This window comes from Oryza sativa, chromosome 12 (genome assembly GCF_034140825.1).
Source record: "Oryza sativa Japonica Group chromosome 12, ASM3414082v1".
Lineage (NCBI taxonomy): Eukaryota > Viridiplantae > Streptophyta > Magnoliopsida > Poales > Poaceae > Oryza > Oryza sativa.
Genome location: NC_089046.1, coordinates 22,649,398 through 22,670,348, shown reverse-complemented (window position 1 = coordinate 22,670,348; position 20,951 = coordinate 22,649,398). Strand labels below are relative to the sequence as shown.

Genomic DNA, 20,951 nt, shown 5'->3' with positions numbered 1-20,951 from the left:
AATAATAATAATAATAATAATAATAATAATAGTAAAAAAATAAATTTCTTTCATGAGTTTTCCTTTGAGGTGTTCAAAATTATTGTTGTTTCAACTTTGAACCATGCATACAATCTATATGGTATTTTGGCCCTATTGGCAAGAGTGCTCTTTTGCGAAATAAAATCAAATGTTGTTTAAAAAAAAAAATTTGATTACAAAAGTTTTTAGTTGCCATGTTGCTTTTTGTTAAACATATGTATGATTATACAAAATCTTGCTTGAAAAATCTATTTTCAAATTATATTTGGTGAGAAACTGCATCTCTTGAATATTTTAAATGTTTTGCAAACATCACTTCCAAAGGATATTTCTGCAAAATCATTTTGAAAAAAAAAAATCTTCTTTGTGAACGCAAAAGCATATCTCCTTTTAAATTGCTTTCAAAATTTCTTATTTTAAGGGGGGTAGCCTATGATGGAGAAACCTCGAGGAAATCAATAACTTGTGGGAAAATATGGACAAGGAATACTATATATCAAGGTATATTTGCCCTTGTACAGGGAATTTGAAGTATCATTGGATAGTAAAACTGCAAAGGGTGTGACCTTAACTCTCGTCGGCAAGATTCATAATAAATATTAAGGAACGAAGGATTGAACAAATGAAGAAGAAAAACAACAATTCAGCATTGTCATGCTACTATTGATGACTAGTATAGTAGTTTACTAACTTTCAACCTACTAACTTCTAACAAGAGAAACCTACCACAGGACGTGAAGACATGGACCAATCGACATCGAAAAACAAGAATTCCTCCAATCTACAAGACCCCAAAATATGGGAATAAACCAGCCCATGCTACTCTTTGAAGATCCTCCCCAAGCTTCCAGGAACAAAGGACGAGTCCAAGCCTCACTAAAGCCTGAAGACTACACCATCAATCTGAATCACCTAAAGCAATATTCTTCGAATGAAAGGTGCCACCTGACTCCAGCAAAACGAAGGATAAATGTCACGTGTTATAGATGTGGCGAGGAAGGACATTGTGCCTTGGATTGCCCTAAGAAAAAGCTAGGAAATGGACAAGTAAGGAATATACCTCGACACCCAAAAAGGAAAATGAGGGCAGGAATACCACCAAAACCGATGCCACATTCACTCTATCCAAAACCTATGTATCAGCAATTTCGTAGACAAGGAACTACACCACATTGGTGGAAGGGAAAACGGAAAAGAAAAGCGTCATCACGAATAACATATGCTGAACTTAACCTCAGTAAAATGGGAATAGAAATCGGTGATTTGCCTGAAGATGTTGAAGAACTACAACTATGGCAACGAAAGAGAGATGGCTGTTGTTTTTCTTGTGGACAATTTGGACATTATGCGATAGGTTGTACTCAAGACACCAATGAAGAACAAGAAACACTGCCCTCACAGATCGGCCCGGAAAAGGATAGAGTTCCAGACCCATCCAAAGAAGTTTCGAAGATTAAGGCATGTAGTCGTTGCGGAGAGATAGGACACTACGGTAGTAATTGCATTACTCAATGCCCCTACTGTGACGAAGACCATCCAAACGGAGAATGCCCAACAACGAAGATCACGTGCTTCCTCTGCGAAAAGACGGATCATGTGCCCCAAGATTGTCAACTAAGTCCGTTGCTGACCAAGACGGCGGAAGTACAAAGAGTGTCGCTTCGCTTCGCCCATCGACTCATGACATCCAGAAGCCACGAAGACCCGGGATTTCCTACTTTTGATTTGCATGTTTGTTTGTCGAACAATATTTAAGCCAAAATAGTTTAATGTCTCCGTAGTCCCACTAAATCTCGGGGACGAGATTTCTTTAAGGGGGGTAGATGTGTAACATCCTAAAAATTCCCAACAATAAAAATCACTAAAATTTCGAACTTTTTAAAACTTTTGCATCATGCTGGTTGTTATGATTCCTATTGCTTGCCAAACCATAAATGATCACCAAGAAGGTAAAGAAAAGAACTACATTTAAGCAATAGATATGATTTACGAGAATATATTTAATCCTACAAATAATTATGCACAAGATAGTTAAGTCAAATATTAATTTCTATTACAAATTACAAATTAGGTATTAAATATTCGAACCATGATTGATAGCTTGATGTCACAATTAGCTAAAGAAATAGTAAGATTAAATCTAATTCATTTGAATCGAATCTCCCATGAAATATAAGAACACATGAAATGATGATCACCACTATAGTGATCGTGTTTATAAATAAGTAATTCACCGGAATATATAGATTGATACTTGCAACATGTCGCCGAGTTACTCATGACATGAAAATCACTCATATAAAATAATGGTCATATAAATAAATTAATCCTTATATATAAACAAGAATATGTGAGTGTTTAAAATTAGATTAATGTTGTACCGAGTCTTAATATACTATTTATAGAATAAATAGATTCAACCTATCCGTGTAAAATATATTGCTATAAGTTCATTCAATGTGCTATTGTAATAATAAGGGCCACACTAGGATATTTTAGAACCCTCAAAGCCTCCAAAATTATCTAGGCTAATTTTAGAATTAGACCTCATTTAAATAATACAATAGAAATATATATATAAGAATAAAATATGGGTAATATTAAAATTTGGTAAACTTTCATCTAAATTAAAACATATATTGGGCAAACCTTATTTATGTAAAAATTAGGATTTATAGAATGAAATTTATACAAGGGATAAACTAAAATCGGGTTAAATAGAAAATGGCACTGTTCATTGCACTCTAGGTGCTCGATGTGGTCCCTGGCTCTATTTCCCCCTCCTCAGCCTCCTCAGCCGCGCGCGCCTGGCTGCCTCGCGCCCCGCGCCACGCCGCTCGCGTCGCGTCGCCGCTGCCGCGCCGTCGCCGTCGGCCGTCCCGTCACCGCTCGTCCGTCTCATCGTCGCCTCGCGCCCCGCGCCCACGCGCCGCTCGTCCGTCACTCCGCCGCCTCGCGCCCCGCACCGCGTCGTCATCGCCTCGCCGTCGCCGTCGCGCCGAACCCCGTGCCGTGCCGCGCCGAGCTCCGCGCCGCGCCGTCGCGTCGCCGCTGTCACCACCTGCTGCCGCGTGCGCGTTCCATCGCCGCCTCGAGCCGTGCCGCTGCCGCGCCGCGCGCCGTCCCGTCGCCTCGCGCCGCGCGCCCGCTGCCTCGCGCCCCGCGCCGCTGCCACGTGCCGCGCCGCCTTGCGCCCCGAGCCGCGCCGCGCCGTCGTCATCTCCACCCGCGCGCCGCGCGCCGTCACATCGCCGCCGTCGCCTCACCCCCCCTCCACCGCCCTTCCCTTCTCTTCCCTCTCCCCCTTATCCTCTCTTTCCCCTATAAAAGCCCACCATCCTCCCCTCTCCCCACTCCATCCCCTCCTCCTCTCCCTTTTCCCTCCCCTTCTCCACGCGTCGCCGTCGTCGTGCCGCCGCGCCGCCACCTTCGAGCCGCCGCGCCGCCGCCACGAAGCCGCCGCGCTGTGCCGCGCCGTGCGCCGTCGTCGCCGCCGCCGCCATCGGTGAGCCGCTGCCTTTCCCCCCTGTTTGTCGCCATGCCGCCGGGTAGAGAGAGAGCCGAGAGAGGGGGAGGAAGGGAGAAGCCGAGGGAGAGAAAGAAGAAGGAAGGAGGAGAGAAACCGGGAGGGAGAGAGAGAAGGAAAAAGAAAGAGAGGGAAAGAGAGGAGAGAAAGAAAAGAAAAGGAAAAGAGAGAATAAAGGGAAAAAGAAATTTAGGAGAGAAAGAAAAGAAAAGGAAAAGAGAGAAAAAGAGAAAAAGAAAAGGGGAAAGAGAAAGAAAAGAAAAGGAAAAGAGAGAAAAAGAGAAAAAGAAAAGGGAAAAAGAGAAAAGAAAAGAAAAAGGAAAGGGAGAAAAAGGAAAAGGAAATAAATAGGAAATTAGAGGGAGTTTGGGGAAGTTTAGAAAATTTAAAATAATTAGAATTTAATTATAGATTAATTATAGTCGTAGAATTGCAAAATTTAATATAAATTATGGATTATTCTTGGTAATTTCTATGAGAAATCAATTCGCGGTAGTAATTTAGATGTGATTAATAACTAGACAAATAGATGAATTCTTATAGATTATTATAGATTATTTTTGGGTAATCCCTATAAGTAATCGATTCACGGTAGAAATTCGGATTTAGTTACTAGGGATTTTAGCCGTGTATTATATTTAATCATTTAGTCATAGACTAAATTAAATCATATAATATTTCTAGGATTTCGTTCGATATTTAGCTCCAATTTGAGTGAAACTTGAACCTAAATTCATCTAAATTCATAAGCTTTCCAATGATATATAATTCACTATTTGATAAAATATAGTTATAAATATTAAATAATTAATATCAAGATGATGCATAATAGTCAACTTAAAAATATGCTAATAAATAAAATTAGTATTGTACAGTAGAGTGGATGTAATAATATTTGTCTCTAACATGTCTTGCCACTGTAACAACCACACAAACTAATTTTATGTGATGTCTCAAATGAATGGATGTATAGGAAAATACTAGTACTTATTTAATATTCGATGGCCATGGCTTATAGGTTATTTAAATCAAGTGTAGCCTTATGATTATGCAACTAAAATATAAACACACATAGATGAATCTTTAACCTGCTTAGGAGAATAATAATAGAGCTAGATGTGGAGGAATCACTAAGTAAATTAATCGACGCAATACCATATAGAATAGCTTATATATGCCTAAATTGATTACCACTTATTAGTAACCCAATAGAACCAGTGCTTAAACTTATCGCATCACATATACAATATCACTCATAGAAACTAGCTAATGTATAATTAAACTACAATATATTCAGGAATCACTTGGAGCATTGGGTAGTACACTTTCTAAATAAGCTCATGTAGAGTAGGCGACCAAAACCTTATACGTTGTTGCACACATATATTGTACATCCCATTATAGTTACACAATTAATTTATCTTTTTCATATATTAAACTGGGAGTATATAACAAACATGAATAGTAGATAAGTACTAATTATAAATCTTGACCTCATATGTTCATAGTTCAATTGTAACTCCGGATTGTTCATTAAGAGATAATATGTAACTATAATATTATAAACTTCCCGAATTTAACATATAGAGCATGGATAATTATTAACCTTTTATAATTTATTGTGACAAGTAAAATATGTTCATAATCAAGGTAAAGCTTCCATCAATAAAATAAATAATACAAATGATTCACTGTAATTATTTGATTGATCCTAAATCCATCTAACAACATAACCTCTAGTATATGACTGTCCTATTTAGATGGATGCATGCTTAGCCATAATCCTTCCATAAGCCATTTGATAGACTAAACCACCGATTAGCCAAATATATATGTATCCCATAAATGCTATGATGGTTAACTCCTAAATAGGCCACGTTGACAATAGAAAGATTAAGAAACCTTAGCCCCTAGCGTGGTTGGGATCCATTAGCAAACACGAATAGTACATTTTGTTGCGCATATTTGATTGTTGTTTGAATATTGGTTTTTCTCGCGTATTATAGACCTTGTGTATCGGTTAGTCGTGAGGCAACGTCTGCAACTTCCAGGAGGTGAAGGTTGATCAAGATTATATCAATAATAAGGATTATCCTGAGCAAGGCAAGTCATCACTATTCCTTGAACATGTTGATCCTAATTGCGAAATTGTTTTGTTTACAAATAAAATTGCATGCAATGATGAACATCCTACTTGTGATTATGCCATGCCTTGATTATTGTTTACCCTTAAAATCCTTGTACCCATGATTACGTATGAGTCCCTAGTCAATTATGACAATTGCTTAGAAATGCTATTCTAGAATCATGCATACTCATATTTATCAAATGCTATATGCTTGGGCAATTACCTTTGGGAAGGTAATTGAGATGCGGCATGTGGAGACATGAGCGCCACATTGCCATGATGTTGATGACATGATTTGTGAAAGGAGAAATAAAATTAAACAACTGTTTTCGACTGGGGCGGACGGAGGATTTGGGTGGTATCTGGAAAAGGCTAGTACCGTCCCCGGTCAATTAAGGACCGAGCCATGAAGTTAAGCATGAAACGACCCCCGTACAACCGTACTTCTCGAATGGGTATAGACCTAGCGGATTAGATAGCCGAGCGGAGGCAGTATCCCTGCATAGATGGTTCACCCCTGAGTGAGGCAGGTGCGCTACGATGGGACAGCCGTTGAGGTAGGGCCGAGAGGCGTGCCCTACATCGGTGTCGCCATTGGTAGGACTGCCATGAGTGTGTGAGAGAGAGAACTTAACTTGAACCATAATTTAATATGTGTGTGAGACTTCTCTTTCCCGGGAGCGCCAGAACTCCTCTCACTGCTAGAAACATGGACGCCTAGAGTGCATGAGGATTTAAGTTCATGGAGCGGGTACTGCCAATGCGAGGTTATCGAAAAGCTTTGCCGTGACGCGTCTCATGTGTTGGGACGAGGCTCATGTGTTGGGCAGTCGCGGAGTGCGGGTAAAGTGTACATCCACTGCAGTGTGAGTAAACCAAATCTATTCGAATAGCCGCGCTCGCGGTTATTGAGCACCGGGACATGTATTACACTTGGCTAGACTCTAAATTCTTAACTTGTGGGGAATGGGATATTGCATGATGAATTTTATGCTGATGGAGCCACATCCCGAGAGGAGGGAAGGTGGACATCCTCAGAAAACCATGACGATTCAATGGCGGGAAGCTATCCTTGAGATCACAATGGATGGTGGACAGAACCGTCGTTGTTTAAAGTGAACACTGGTACTAAAATTTGATCAGTCTATGCTAGGTTTTAGGCTTGTGAAAAGAATTGTAAAATTAGCTTTATGCAAAAGGACCTGAAGCCATTCCTTGAAATACCCTCTATCATATGCATTGTTATTGTGGTGGCTTGCTGAGTACGGTTGGTACTCACCCTTGCTATTTATATATCTTTTAGGAGAGTGTTGAAGAGAAGCCCTTGTCGGTACGCTTGCGTATCCCACAAGATGATCGGAGTGCGGTCTTGTTCTAGGTCTCGTTCCCCAGTCGACTGCCTGTGGCATGTTAACCGGGCCCTTATGTTATTTTGTCTTCCGCTGTTGTTCTCTGATAGTTGTTGGCCTACCTGGCCCTAATGTAAGTATTTAACTCCTTTAGCCTAAATTCATTCGTGATATGTTGTGATCCAACTATGTATGTGTGTACCAACTACTGATCCAGGGATTGGTACGGATAAACACAGAAGATTTCCGATTGCCAAAATCGGGGGTCTACATCACCCCTTTCCCTCGTGTTCGTCCTGGATGCTCTGGAGTCTGCAGGGCGAGTGTCAGCTCGTCCCTATCTCTGTCTGGTCGGAACGTGCCCTGAGAGGAGGCTTCCACTGCATCTGTTAGTCGTCGCGCAGCCTCTCGTATCTGATCGCCGAAGACCAGTGAGCCATCACTAAATGGCATAGATGAAGGGTCCAAAGCTAAACTTGAGCACTAGAAGCTACTACTTAATTTTCAGTTGATTAATGTCTATAAAAATATAGCAGTACTCCTTGGAAAGATTTTGTTTATGTTTCACACAAATGATGCATTCACAGATGTAGCATTGCCTAACTAGGAGTTCTCCCAACAACGTGTTTATATTTCACTCTAATATCGTAGTGAGATGGATAAAACACATTGAGAAACAAGTACAATTTTAATAGGCATTCAAGAACTACCTCCCACCGAAGATCATGAGCAAGGTGTGGCTGTGATGATGAATCATCTTGACATGGTGATCCTATGTTGTTATCAGCCTCCTGGTGCTGGTTCCATGATATATAATCCATGTAAAACCATATATAAATTGCATTGCACCATATGAATGAAAACAACAAATCCTAACCTTTTTGCCACAAAGATCCAGAATATTGTCATGGTGCATATTTTGCTGTTCCTCACATCTTCTTTTGTTCTATAGTGGAATGGACAATAAAAATTTACTATAGATGCCAGTATGTGTATTGAGTGTTCAAATAAAATTTATCAATTAGAAACGACAAAATACCATTGATATATTTCTTTGATTACTCATTGAGTCGTCTTGATCAGGTCTACTGCATCGAACCCTCTGTATGTGCACATATTTAAATATTGTTGCACAAAATATGGTGAGAAACATAGAATGCATTACTTTGACATTACCTTTCTATTAGTCCGTACTACTCCCTCTTCAATACCATCATCAAAAGTTCTCTGAGATGTTGCCTACAACAATGAAATCAGGAAGGGGTAAGATTTTAGTGTGAATCACATAAATTTTTTATTTTACAAGCATCTACAAAAATGAAATCAGAAGTAGCTAAAAATTCAATGTTAAGGACAAAGGTATTTATAACGTTTACCATAGTTGGTTCACTATTCCCATTGCTTGTTCCTTTGTTTTCCAACTCCTCAATACGCTGACCCAGTGTTTTGACTAATTTTTTTAATTCCCCCACTTCCCCTCTAACATGTGTCTCTTCATTCGATGATGAGTCATTCACTGTAGTGATGTTTATGTTCTTGAGATGATGTGATGTACGACCATAAACCTGCTTAGGAACAGGAAGTAATCCCATTCCGTGCACTTGGCCAGGTTTTTCTTTGCCCAATACTTTATTTAGCGCATCACCTTCCCATGCAACTCTTCCTTGGTCATTTTGTGCCAACTCTGGTTGTTCATCGATGAGGTTCTCCAATGTGACCTGCAAGTGAAAAAATATATGCCCACTGTACAAGGTAGATAACATACATATTAGATATTTATGGAAGGATTATGTGTATATGGCATACCACGTGTTGATTTTTATCTTTATCCTTTTTTTTGTGAGTTGCTAAGTAAACCATTGCTCTATGTGGCTGCTTCTTATTTGGATCATCTTGTCTCTGAAAATGAAAGGTAATGTAAGAAAGTAAAGTGAACATGTATAGATGAATTTTGAACAAAACAAATTGGCTCACCAAGTCCTCAGACCAACGAGCATAACTCTTTGTCCCTGCTGAGTGAGGGTTCTGTAACATTGAACGACTTCTTTTGTTCTTTGCACTGAGGGCCTATTACAGAAGCAATGTAGTCTCATTGAGTTCACACTTCCAATGTTGTTTACGGTAGGAACAACAGTACAATATATGTCAATGAGACAATAGTACAGATTGTGGAGCAGATTTTTTACCTTTCCTTTTTTTGACTTCCAATATTTGATAAGTGGAATCCATTGGTCTTTTTCTACATCGTCTGGACAAAGCTTATACAGAGCAGAACGCTTCTTCTTTGGGTTAAAATATTTATCTTTTAGTGCAGCCTTGTATCGCCTCCAATCTCTTCCAATTGATTTCAGTATCCATTGAACGCATGATGGAGGGTACAGGAAATTTGTCTGAAATACATAGGAATAATGAGAGTAGAAGTATTTGAATTTGCATGATTACGTCAATGGTTAGGCAAGGGATAACAGCAAGTAAGAAAACTCAGCATTGAATATCTGTAAAATACATATAAACATTGAATCGAAAACATTCAGTTGCCATGGATATGAACAGATGCATCAATCTGAGAGTAGGAAAAAAGTAATGACTAGTAATACAAACAGAGCATTATACTTATGCTATTTTAGCGTTTGAGGTACCTGGACAAATTGTAGTATTGTTAAATCTCCTTCATCTGCTTTGATCTTTCTCCAGGTCATCTTATCTAATGGACAGTAAGCTCCATTTCTTGCTAATGTGCCCAAAAACTGTCCTAGCAATCCACCTTCATCCCCGATAGGTTGCCCTAATCTGTTGCATTTTACAACTATACGTTTCCCAGGTGGAAGATCCCAAACATATCGCAAGGTTGTCCCCTTGCGCTTCTTCACCTCTTCATCTTGTACTACAAAATTAATTGACATAAGGCTCACTAACTTTAGGTTAACCATATATATGCAATCACAAACTATTTGGGATTCAGGTAGTTAAAGTTTTACCAGGCATGTTGAGGGGCTCATCATCTTGCTGCTCAACATGAATCACCTCGTCTTCATATGGTAGAGGAGGCTCGACTTGTGGCAATGATTGTCCGCTGCTACTTCCCTCTCCATTTCCATGGTGACAGCTGCTATGTACTATGTTCAACCTTTTCTTTCCAGCCATTTTGCCTGCAAAATTGGCTTACTGTATTTCAAGAGCACGAATTAATCTATGTGTATGTATGCTTGACTATACGGGAATATTGTACCAACTACAACTATCTCTGCACAAGGAGTAAAAGATTAGAAGACTATACAGTTATAAGTGTAGTATATGCATGACAAAAATATAATGGATGTAGCACTTTCAGCTAGAGAAGAATCCAGAAAAGAACCAAACAAATAAATATTCCTTTTTCTCAGCACCTTCCATTCCCACAGTACTGGAAAGCAAATAAATCATCAATTGCTCTTAAATGTTAAAGCTAAAGCAGAGTGTAATATGGCAGCTACAAGAGAAAAGCTACAGGTTGACCGCCTCTACATGAAAATCGTATGCTTTGCAGAAATTGGAAAACTACATCTATTGAAAACTTATGAATTGTTCAAAGAGATAACTATAAATTATAAATGGCTTAATATGATATAACTGGATGCATATAATTGAGCTTAAATGCGGTAAGTACTACTAAACTTTCAGTTAAGACAGGGGCACTATATTCATTATAGACAAGAACACACATATGACCTGCTTGTTTGGGTTTGGAAGTACAGCCAGAGATACGAGCATAACAAATTTTCAGTTCCACATGGTAGAGGTGGAGATAAAAGTGAGAATGAATGCAGTAACCTAAAATTGACTATTTCACACAAGAATCTTCCCCTGCTTCTGTACTTTGCATAAACTTTGATTATTAGTCGGAGCATACATTTTGATTCGGTACTTAGCATTATCAAGATATCTAAACAGGAATATTTTGCACACAACTAATTACATAGATCTGGCAACATAAATCCAATTAATTCATTTCACAATAATGTAGTCAATGTCACTGAACATATGTCATTAACCTGTTCAGATTGTCTAGCAGATGCTACCACGGTTTATCAAATAACTGCATGTTTGATCAGAACTTCAATAATCATCAGTGGGAACTAATTTTGTTTCTTGTACAGAAATAAACATGGAATTTAGATGGTGGTACCGGTGCTTTTCATCGAACACATGGTGTATATAGCTCTAACAGAGAGCAAGCCATCCAGTTTTATTTAACCCTAGTTGATCTAACTCTCAGAAATAAGCATCAGGAATTTTAGAGAGAAGGTACACAAACTGTAGAGAGGAATCCTTTGGTTGAAATGTCGATTCCTGTGACCTGCCCTCACCAAGCGCAGGCGAAAAGGATGGGGTGGTTTGGATCTTCGAGTCTGCAGATTCCACAACTCAAGAAATAGGGGAGAGAGTCTAGAGAGATGGCCAGATGAGGGGGAGAGCCATGGCCGGAGGCCCTGCGCGGCTGAGCAGTTGAGAATGCGATCTTGGAGGAGGCGATGGAGGAGTGCTCTGGTGAGAGATAGTGGGGAGCAGAAGACTGACTAACTGATTCCAGGTTGAATGGGGATTATATAGGGAGCTTATTCGTTGAGAGAGATGTGGAGAGAGATTAGCAGGTTTGTTACTCTAATGTTGCGGTACTACTTGGAGGGAAAATTGAGTTTGGCGGGAAGTATTTGGAGGCAAACTACGCATGAAAAAACTCAAGGAATTTCCTTATTGAAAAAAAAAGATACATCTCAATTTTTTTACAAAATTGGTTAATTACTACATTAGTAATTTTGTACCTTACTGATAAAAATTAAGGAAATTCCTTATGTGATTAACGTGATCCCCTAATGACTGTGTCCCTCTGCTAGCTCTCCCTTCATTTTTATTCAGCAGAATAATATTATTTTAAAAGGGTATCTATATCATATAATATGAAACTAATGGTTCTTTTTTTTCCTATTCTTTTTACCCGATTGTTTTTTTTCATATCATATAATACAAAACTAAGGGGAGCCATGCATTGTACGGACAAATATGCTTTTAGTTTATCACATTTCTTAATAACACCGAGCCTCTAATTAGTAGGTACGGTCCAACGTTTATTATTGGTCAAACTTGATTTATAGGGTCCGATGCTAGGAGAATTTGTAGTGTTAACGTGTCGAGTGCGGCTTTCTAAAGATAGAACTAACAGCGACGCGTCGCTCTCGGGCTCTCTACTGTTGGTGTTGCCGGCGGCTGGCTTTCTAAAGACAAAGACTAATGGTGATGCGTTGTTCTCGGGCTCTCAGCTGTTGGTGTTGCCGTCGCAGCCGCCGGGGAGGGCAGCAGCATAGATCTCCTTGTGGAGCTTCACGCACAACATCCCTTACAAATAGACGAATTTTAATGCTCATGTCCTAAAATATAAGTATTTTTGTACTCCGACAAAGTCTTCGAGATGCATGCTATTTTCACATTATATTTATAAAAATAAAATATTTTAAATAAAAAAGTTACATATTAAGATAGTTTGATTAATGATAAATCTAGTAACCTCAATTTTACATGATTATATTTTTATTTTTTTCTATTAATAGTCAAAGTTAAAAATGGTTGACTTTACATTAGGCTAAAAATGTTTATATTTTGGGACGGAGGGAGTAGTATTTATCTAAAAAGACACATTTGCAATGGCACAGATAAAATAGTGTACACGTGTTCTAGCACTTAAAAATGTGTACACGTGTTCTAGCATTCAGAAGAGTTAGCTAATATATTGCATCTCACCTATCTCCCATTCCTACAAAAATAATCATCTATTTCACTCGTTCCTACAAAAGAAAATCTCTCGTTCCTAAAAAAATGGCAATCATTTATTTCTCTCGTTCCTAAAAAAAAGAATTGCATCTTATCTGTTTCTCTCATTCCTAAAAAGAAAAGAATTGCATCTAATCTATTTATATCGTTCCTGAAAAACATGAAAAAAAAAGAAGTTCCTGGGCTCATCAATTGAGTCTAGAAACATCTTTTTGCATGTTTCTTTCTCAATTTCCTGGGTTCACTTCTCCTTATCCAGAAGCAGTTGTGATACCGATTGAGAAACACGCTCATCTCCTACGTGTAGGCCTGTGCGCTCCCTTCCAATCTTCATCCAATCTAGTCTCGTTCCCCAGCACTCCGTCGTTGACGAGAGCCACCAAAACAGGCCCGAGCCCCTGCAGCGCTGGCCACCGGTCGCCTCCACGCCGGTGCAGACGTGCCCTAGCCGCCCCGGTGGCCTATCCCTAGGAATCCAGGTCCAGTTCCGACTCGCGCGGTGTGGCTAGCATCCTCCGTGCGTCCCCGTTACATGTCCCTTGTGCGTGCCACACATCAGCAACAGCGACCTCACCATCACATTTTCACTTGGTGTTGGTGGATCTGTGCTTGGTGATCAAGACGGTCAAGACCCTAAGGCAGTCAAGTGCATATGACGGCAGGTTAGCAAATTGTTAAGCACTAAGTTTTTCTATGCACACCAAGTGTTTGTCATTTTTCTTGTACGCAGATGGCATCTTAAAACTTTACCCTGCATCTTATTGTTTCAATTTTTAATCTAGCTCACAGAAACTCTTATATTAACCATATAATTTAATCTGTACAACCAAAAATATTGGCTCATAGTGCAGTTTAATTCCTCAATTATCATGTAAAGTCCTTAATTCTTTATTCTGATTGCTTTTGTCAATCCCATCTGCAGCAATGTCTGATCCACTCATGTACTGCTTTGCTATTTTTCTGATCTAGCCAGTAGATAAGATGGTCGTTTTCGTTTGGTTCAATTAAACAAGCATCAGGGCTGCATCGACGCTGTATCTACTGGATCCTAATCCTAAGCTTCCAGGTACAGTTAACCTCACCTACACATGTTCGGTAGACAAATTTCTTTTGGCTTGAAGGCATAATTATAGAATCAAAAATATTTAGTGGTTGTTGTCAAATTAGGAACACTCATGTATTAACTATATTTCTTATTTTAACACAGAAAATTGATGGATTTGAATAATATTAAGAAGTTATTGCTTTTCCCTAGACCAAGTGATGAGTACCTTGCTGGAATAGATGGTTTTCTTCTGTTTGCATATAGGGAAAAGAGTCTTGAAGATAAGATCCGATGTCCATGTAAGGAGTGTGTCAACAAGTGGTTATTAACGCGGGATGAAGTGTATGATCATTTAGTATGTCATGGAATGTTACTTGGGTATAGTCCATGGGGTTGTCATGGTGAAACCACATCATTCATCTCTGCCAACAGTAGGGGAACAGAGTCACAAAGTAGAGGAATGGATGGTAACATGCGCCAACTAGTGCAAGATGCTTTTGGGAACACAAACAATGACCCTCCAGTGAATGAATATGATGTACAAAATTTTTTAAACAGTGGGCCAGACCATGAAACAAAAGCATTCTATGACTTGCTCCGAGATGCTCATGACCCTTTGTGGGAAGGGTGTGAACTTACAAGGCTGTCATTTCTAGTTCTCTTGTTTCACATAAAATCAGTTAACAAGTGGAGTAATAAATCATTAAATGATTTGCTAGCAATCTTGCAACAAGCAATTCCAAATGGTAAGAATTTACCTGGAACATTTGCTGAAGCTAAGAAGATAATAGGAAAGCTTGGACTTAATTATGTCAAAATTCATGTTTGTCCAAATAACTGCCAGCTTTATAGGAAAGCTAAGGCAAACGATGACTTTTGTTCAAAATGTGGTACTTCAAGGTGGAAAAACAAAGAAGATAAAACTACTTTAACAAAGAAGGAAAGGAGAAGGGCAACCCCAAGGAAAGTGTTAAGGTACTTCCCAATTAAGCCAAGGCTTAAGAGGTTATTTATGCACAAGGAAACAGCTATAGCATTAAGATGGCATGATGAGGGTCGTACAAAGGATGGTGTGTTGCGTCATCCAGCTGACTCAGAGGCTTGGAAGTCCATTGACTCTAGGAATCCCCAGTTTGCATCGGATTCTCGAAACATTAGGTTTGCAATGGCTAGTGATGGATTTAATCCTTTTGGGACATTGAGTTCAACTTATAGTTGTTGGCCAGTTGTCTTGATTCCATATAACCTTCCTCCATGGTTATGCATGAAAGCATCTTCTATTATGCTTGCACTAATAATTCCTGGTCCATCTTACCCTGGAAAGGATTTTCATTTATTTATGGAACCAGTTTATGAAGAGTTATTTGATTTATTTGAGGTTGGAACTCCTACATATGATGCATCTCAAAACGAGATGTTTCAGCTTCGTGCTACAGTACTGTTCACTATTAGTGACTATCCTGGGATTGGGATCTTTGCGGGATATAGTGTCAATGGTGAATTTGCTTGTATTATGTGTCATGAAGAAACGTGCTCTAAACGTTTGAAACATGGACACAAGTATTGTTTCATGGGACATCGTCGATTTCTTCCTCTGGACCATGAATTACGATATAATGAAAATTCTTTTGATGGAACTGAAGAACATAGAGTAGAACCTCTTGCTTATTCTGAAACATCAGTTTTACAAAAGATAGAGAAAATTAATGATTTTGAGAAGTCAAAAACATGGAAATGCCGTAGTGGCTTATTTTCGTTGCCTTACTGGGACTTGAATGTACTCCATCATAATCTTGATGTAATGCATATTGAGAAGAATGTTTGTGATAACATATATGGGACATTGTTAGGACTGGAAGGCAAATCAAAGGATAATTTACAAGCACGCTTGGACCTACAAGAAATGAATATAAGGCCAGATTTGCATCCCATAAGAAAAGCTAATAATAAGTATTATTTGCCTCCTGCTTTCTATACAATGTCTAAACGGGAGAAACATCAATTTTGCAAAGTTCTCCATGATATTAAGGTTCCAGATGGCTATGCAGGAAACATCTCAAAATGTATAAATGTTAGTCAAGGGAAAATTTCAGGTCTTAAAAGTCATGACTGTCATATTCTAATGCAAGAACTTCTCCCAGTTGCTTTGCGGGGTGTGCTTCCTTACAATGTCACTTCTGTCTTATTTGATCTATGTGGATATTTTAGAGAACTGAGTTCAAAAGTCCTGTACATTGATGTGCTTGACAAGTTAGAGGAACAAATTAAAATGACATTATGTCGTTTGGAGATGATATTTCCACCAGTTTTTTTTACCATTATGGTGCACTTGGTTGTTCATTTAGCCACTGAAGCAAAATTAGGAGGTCCTGTGTGTTACCGATGTATGTATTTTGTGGAAAGGTACATTTCTCTCACAAATATAATTTCATTTGTTATCTAGTATAGAAATTTTAACATTTTTAATCTTTCTCTTTATTTATGTAGGTATTTGAGTGTATTAAAGTCATATGTGCGTAATAAGGCACATCCTGAAGGATGTATTGCAGAAGCATATTTGGCAGATGAGTGTATGACATTTTGTTCAAGATATCTTGAAGGTTTTGAGACAAAGCATAACCAGCCTACACGAAATGATGATAATGATGAGTCAGTTGCATGTTCAGATGATGAATGCACACCATATCTTTTTCCTCATGTTGGAAAACCACTTGGCAAGCCGAGAAGTTATGTTATTAGGGGCTTGACTAAAATGCAAGCACATAGATATGTGCTCTTCAACTGTCCAGATGTCAACCCATACCTTCGGTATTAGCTCAAGATCATACACTTCATCACTAATCATTTTCTTCAAAGCATACTTCATGACACTTTTTCCTTTTACAGAACTCATGTTGATGAGATTAGAAGAACATATCGGCAAGGCCGCATCACCCCAAAGATTATCGAGCGTATCCAAAATGAAAAATTCCATGAATGGTTCAGAGCTCATGTAAGTTTCGTGTTATTATCATTTAGATCAACAAATAAAATCATGACTAAGTAATCCTATGTACACAGATAATGGATCTAGAGAGGAAAAATGGCATATGCAGTGTCAAGAATGATCATAGATGGCTGGCTCGTGGTCCGATTGGTCCAGCAAAAAGATATCGTGCTTTCAATACCCGTGGCTTCCGGTTTAGGCCTAAACATTTGGATGGAGTGACACAGAATAGCGGAGTTGTCCTAAGTGCAAAAACATCCAGTTATACTAAATCAAGTGACACAAATCCAATATTGGGTGATCTAACATACTATGGTAGAGTCATCGATATTATTGAGCTAAATTACTCTGGACAATTTTCAGTAGTACTGTTTAAATGTGAATGGGTTGATGTTGTTTCTGGAAAAGGAGTTAAAAAAGATAAGTATGGTTACACACTAGTTAACTTCTCACATCTCATACATACTGGAGAAAAAGTTGAGCATGAGCCTTTTATTTTCCCCAATCAAGCAGATCAAGTTTATTATGTCGATGATCCAATGAATCCTGGGTGGTCTGTGGTAAGGAAGAACAAACCTAGAGATATATATGACATTGGTGAGGATGAATGGGCAGGTGACATAGAAATTGAGCCATTCCATGTTTCACACCTTGGTGGAATGTCCAGTAATGCAAACAATTACAAGCAATGGGTTAGAACAGATGTTGAAGGAACAACAGTAGATGTTGATAATAATGCTTTGAATAATGAAGGATAACAGAGGAAAATAGTTACTCTTTCATGATTTATTTCATTACTTCAAGGTATATGCAATTACCTGATCTAAAACCTTTTGATGGATTTATTTTTGTTAGCAAAGGTGCTTCCAGTTTTAGAACTATCGAAAACTCTATCCAACTGAATGCATCTAAATCCAACAATATTTATGGTCTTTTAATTTAACTTTTCTGCCTTTTTGGTGTACGGTACAACTATTAGGTCCACTGGTTAAGTATGATCTTACATTATGTTCTTGTGAGAAATATGATTACAAGCGTAGTGGATGAATAATTTGTGGTTACCTTGGCTATTCTTTCTATTAAAAGATAGCAATAATCGTTGTGTTTATATTTATTTCTGATTGATTAAAACCTGTTCATGCATGTTCATGTCCATTCTTTGCTCTATATTGTTTAGTTTCAGGTCCATTATTTTGATGCAGACGCAGTTACATTGGCAAGGTATCTGTCTTTCTAGATTCTATTGATCAGCTCGCTATCTCCATGTCTTCTTTAACAACAAAAGAAATGTCATGTCTTTGCTGATGAACTTGGTTTCTTTTCCTACATGGCCAGGTGGCATCAGGGTGTTACTGTTTCTTTCGGCAAGCGAAAGTGAACAAGCAGCTGTCACTAACCAACATATGGCAGTTCTAGTCCAAGCAAACATGAGTTTAGGCCAGTCTTCAGTAGTCAATAATAATTCCCAATGTAGTCTATATGTATAGATTATTTTAAATTTGTTCGTGTGAGCTTTTCCTTTTCTACTGCTATATTGATTAGTCCTGTAATCATGTCTGGGTTATGTGATCTCTCTAGCATCTTGTTTTTTACCATATTACTGAAATGATTATTCTTTCATATTGCCGAAATGATTATTCTTCCATTTTTTTTTCTAAGTTCATGATGTAAGACAAAAAGATTCTGTGCAAATACCTCAGCTACATTGTAGCAATTTTGTGATTAAATATTTTTATACACATGTCATGGATCAGACTCACTCGCTAAATTAAAAAATAAATCCAAGGAGTTATGAACCAAGCCCACAGCCTCATCTATAAATTCTGCATGCTTTCTCACTGTGCTTGTGGTACTTTTATAACTTGAGTCCAGCCATCCTTTTTTTATATATAAAATGGGCATTGGTCAACCCAATGAATGCTTGGTTCATTGATCAAACCACAATTCCTAAAAATAAAGTGTACGCATGTGTGTATAAAATTAAATTTCTTAAAATTTGATTAATGCAAAAAAAAACAAGTACAATAATTTACAACTAATGACACAAATGTTTGCTTGCCCAGTTGGCTAGTCTGGTGCGATTCTTGTGTATTTACACAGGAGGTTAGGAGTTCAACTCCTCTGTTAGGCACGTTAGTTGTTTTAGAAAGCAACCCAAGTACTTTTTATGCGATTAGATAATGTTACATCACTATGTTAAATAAACCCATGGCACCAATATATTATCCAACCCTAGTACTTTTTATGTGATTAGATAATGTTACATCACTATGTTAAATAAACCTATAATAAACCAAGGCACCAATATATTATCCCAAACTAAATCTGTTTTAATTACATAGCGCAACACAGAGTTACTATAGGTGGTAGTAACAATGAATTGGTGTTACTATATGTATACCAACTGTAACATATTGGAAATATGTTACAACCTTTTTTTCAACACATAAGGTTTCGTTGCTATAGCATTCGCCAGTAACACATCTCCGAATGTGTTACAAAATAGTGTTACAGAATGTCAGTTCTGACGTAGTGTCATCCCTTGTCTCCATTTAATTTTATCAGATGGTGATTGATAGCACACTAAAATAATAACACCACAATTGGTAAACTTTTTCCCCCTCTCTCAGGTGTGATAATACTGTTGTAAGTACTGATTGAAAAGAGAGAAACTAAATGTTGTAAGAAATAGTTGAAACTCAAGGGAAAGAAATTCTGAATTAGTTCTAATCAGGCCGGATCGAGATCTAGTGACTAAGGCTGTTGGTTTCTTCACCACGTTGGCTTCATCGCCACCCGTTATCGCAGCCGCGCCACCAGCTGCAGCCACGAATCTCGTCGCCCACTGGCGTCCCACCCACCTCTCTCCAGGGCTCACTTCTCCCTATCATAGGAGCAAACATATATAGTGCGCATGAAGTGAAGGATTTGGCATGAATTCAGTGGATGTCACTGATCTAATTGCACATACACATTATTAAGAATGCACATATTGCATTGAGTAAATTTCACAAAATCTCAGAGTTTGCAATGGATATCTAAGGTCGCACTTTACTAATTGATAATGTAATTCCTATGTAACATTTTGATCCTAATTAAGAAAGGTCCTTTTGTAGAAGTCCGAGTACGTGTCTCACCACCTAGCCAACTTGAGAACGCTGGCCACGTCGCTGGCTGAGCCATCTTTAGTCCCGGTTGGACTAAAAAGAGGGTAGCGGCAATCCCTCGAGGTCCCCTTTTCTTTTTTTTTCATTGTTAATTTGCTATTGGCTAGAGTTAATCCTTGTATTTTCTCCCAAATTGAGTAGGATGCGTATCCCCAAATCAAACCCCAAATCATTAACATCACAAATCCTAAGTTATACACACAAATCAAATACATCACAAATCCTATAAGTAATTATACACAAATCAAATACATCACAGATTATACATCTCAGATCCATACAATGAATGACAAATTCTAGAAATTATACATTCAGTGAATCACAAATTATCAAAAAAAAGAGGACGCCGGCCGCCGCTCGCCACGGCCGCCTACTGTGCGCGCGGCCCCGCCGGCTGCCGCTGGCCGCCTGCCCGCACGCGGTTGAGCCGGCCTCCGCCGGTCGCCTGCCCGTGCTCGGCCGCGCAGAGGGAGGAGGAGTAAAGGGGAGGAGGAGGAAGGGGAGAAGGGGGAGGTGGAGAGGAGAGGAGAGGGGAGGGGAGGAGGAGTAAGGGGATCGGATCTGAGCGGAGGAGGAGAGGGGACTTAACCGATCTTATCTAAATATCTCGTCTAGTACTTAACCGATCAGAGATGGGAGAGAAATATTTACTCCCGGTTGGTAACTCCAACCGGAACTAAAGATAAATCTTTACTCCCGGTTGGTACTATCAACCGGGACTAAAGATCCTCGGCCGCTGACAGGCTTCTGACAGGGATGAACCAGGACTAAAGATGATTTTTAGTCCCGGTTGGTAACTCCAACCAGGACTAAAGATGATTTTTTTTTTAACTGGGACAAAAATATTCTCTAGTCCCGGTTCTAAAGAACCAGGACTATTATGGAAATCGTTCGACTCTCCAAAGATCACTTATTCTCCAGTAG

The 20,951-nt window shown here is 38.9% G+C and overlaps 2 protein-coding genes across 5 annotated transcripts; one reads left to right on the top strand and one right to left on the bottom strand.

Annotated features, from left to right (window-relative positions):
- Window positions 1-7,606: 7,606 nt before the first annotated feature.
- On the bottom strand, window positions 7,607-9,665 carry LOC107279681 (uncharacterized). The gene is made up of 6 exons (XM_066306554.1): window positions 9,211-9,665; window positions 8,999-9,091; window positions 8,831-8,923; window positions 8,401-8,742; window positions 8,201-8,263; window positions 7,607-8,126 (listed from the first exon to the last, which is right to left on the bottom strand). The coding sequence occupies exons 2-6, from the start codon at window positions 9,056-9,058 to the stop codon at window positions 8,046-8,048; spliced, it is 639 nt and encodes a 212-aa protein (XP_066162651.1). The 5' UTR covers window positions 9,059-9,091; window positions 9,211-9,665; the 3' UTR covers window positions 7,607-8,045.
- Window positions 9,666-13,108: 3,443 nt separating this feature from the next.
- LOC4352450 (uncharacterized) lies at window positions 13,109-18,539 on the top strand. Of its 4 annotated transcripts, none has more exons than XR_003240020.2 (8): window positions 13,109-13,491; window positions 13,803-13,895; window positions 14,037-16,277; window positions 16,362-16,682; window positions 16,761-16,866; window positions 16,935-17,664; window positions 18,038-18,081; window positions 18,196-18,539. XR_003240020.2 is itself a non-coding variant. In XM_015765204.3 (6 exons), the coding sequence occupies exons 3-6, from the start codon at window positions 14,044-14,046 to the stop codon at window positions 17,616-17,618; spliced, it is 3,345 nt and encodes a 1,114-aa protein (XP_015620690.1). In that variant the 5' UTR covers window positions 13,109-13,491; window positions 13,799-13,895; window positions 14,037-14,043; the 3' UTR covers window positions 17,619-17,885. The 4 variants fall into 4 exon arrangements, 1 of the variants encoding a protein (XP_015620690.1); XR_003240022.2 differs by having other exon boundaries at window positions 13,799-13,895; window positions 18,044-18,081; XR_003240019.2 differs by having other exon boundaries at window positions 13,799-13,895.
- Window positions 18,540-20,951: the final 2,412 nt, after the last annotated feature.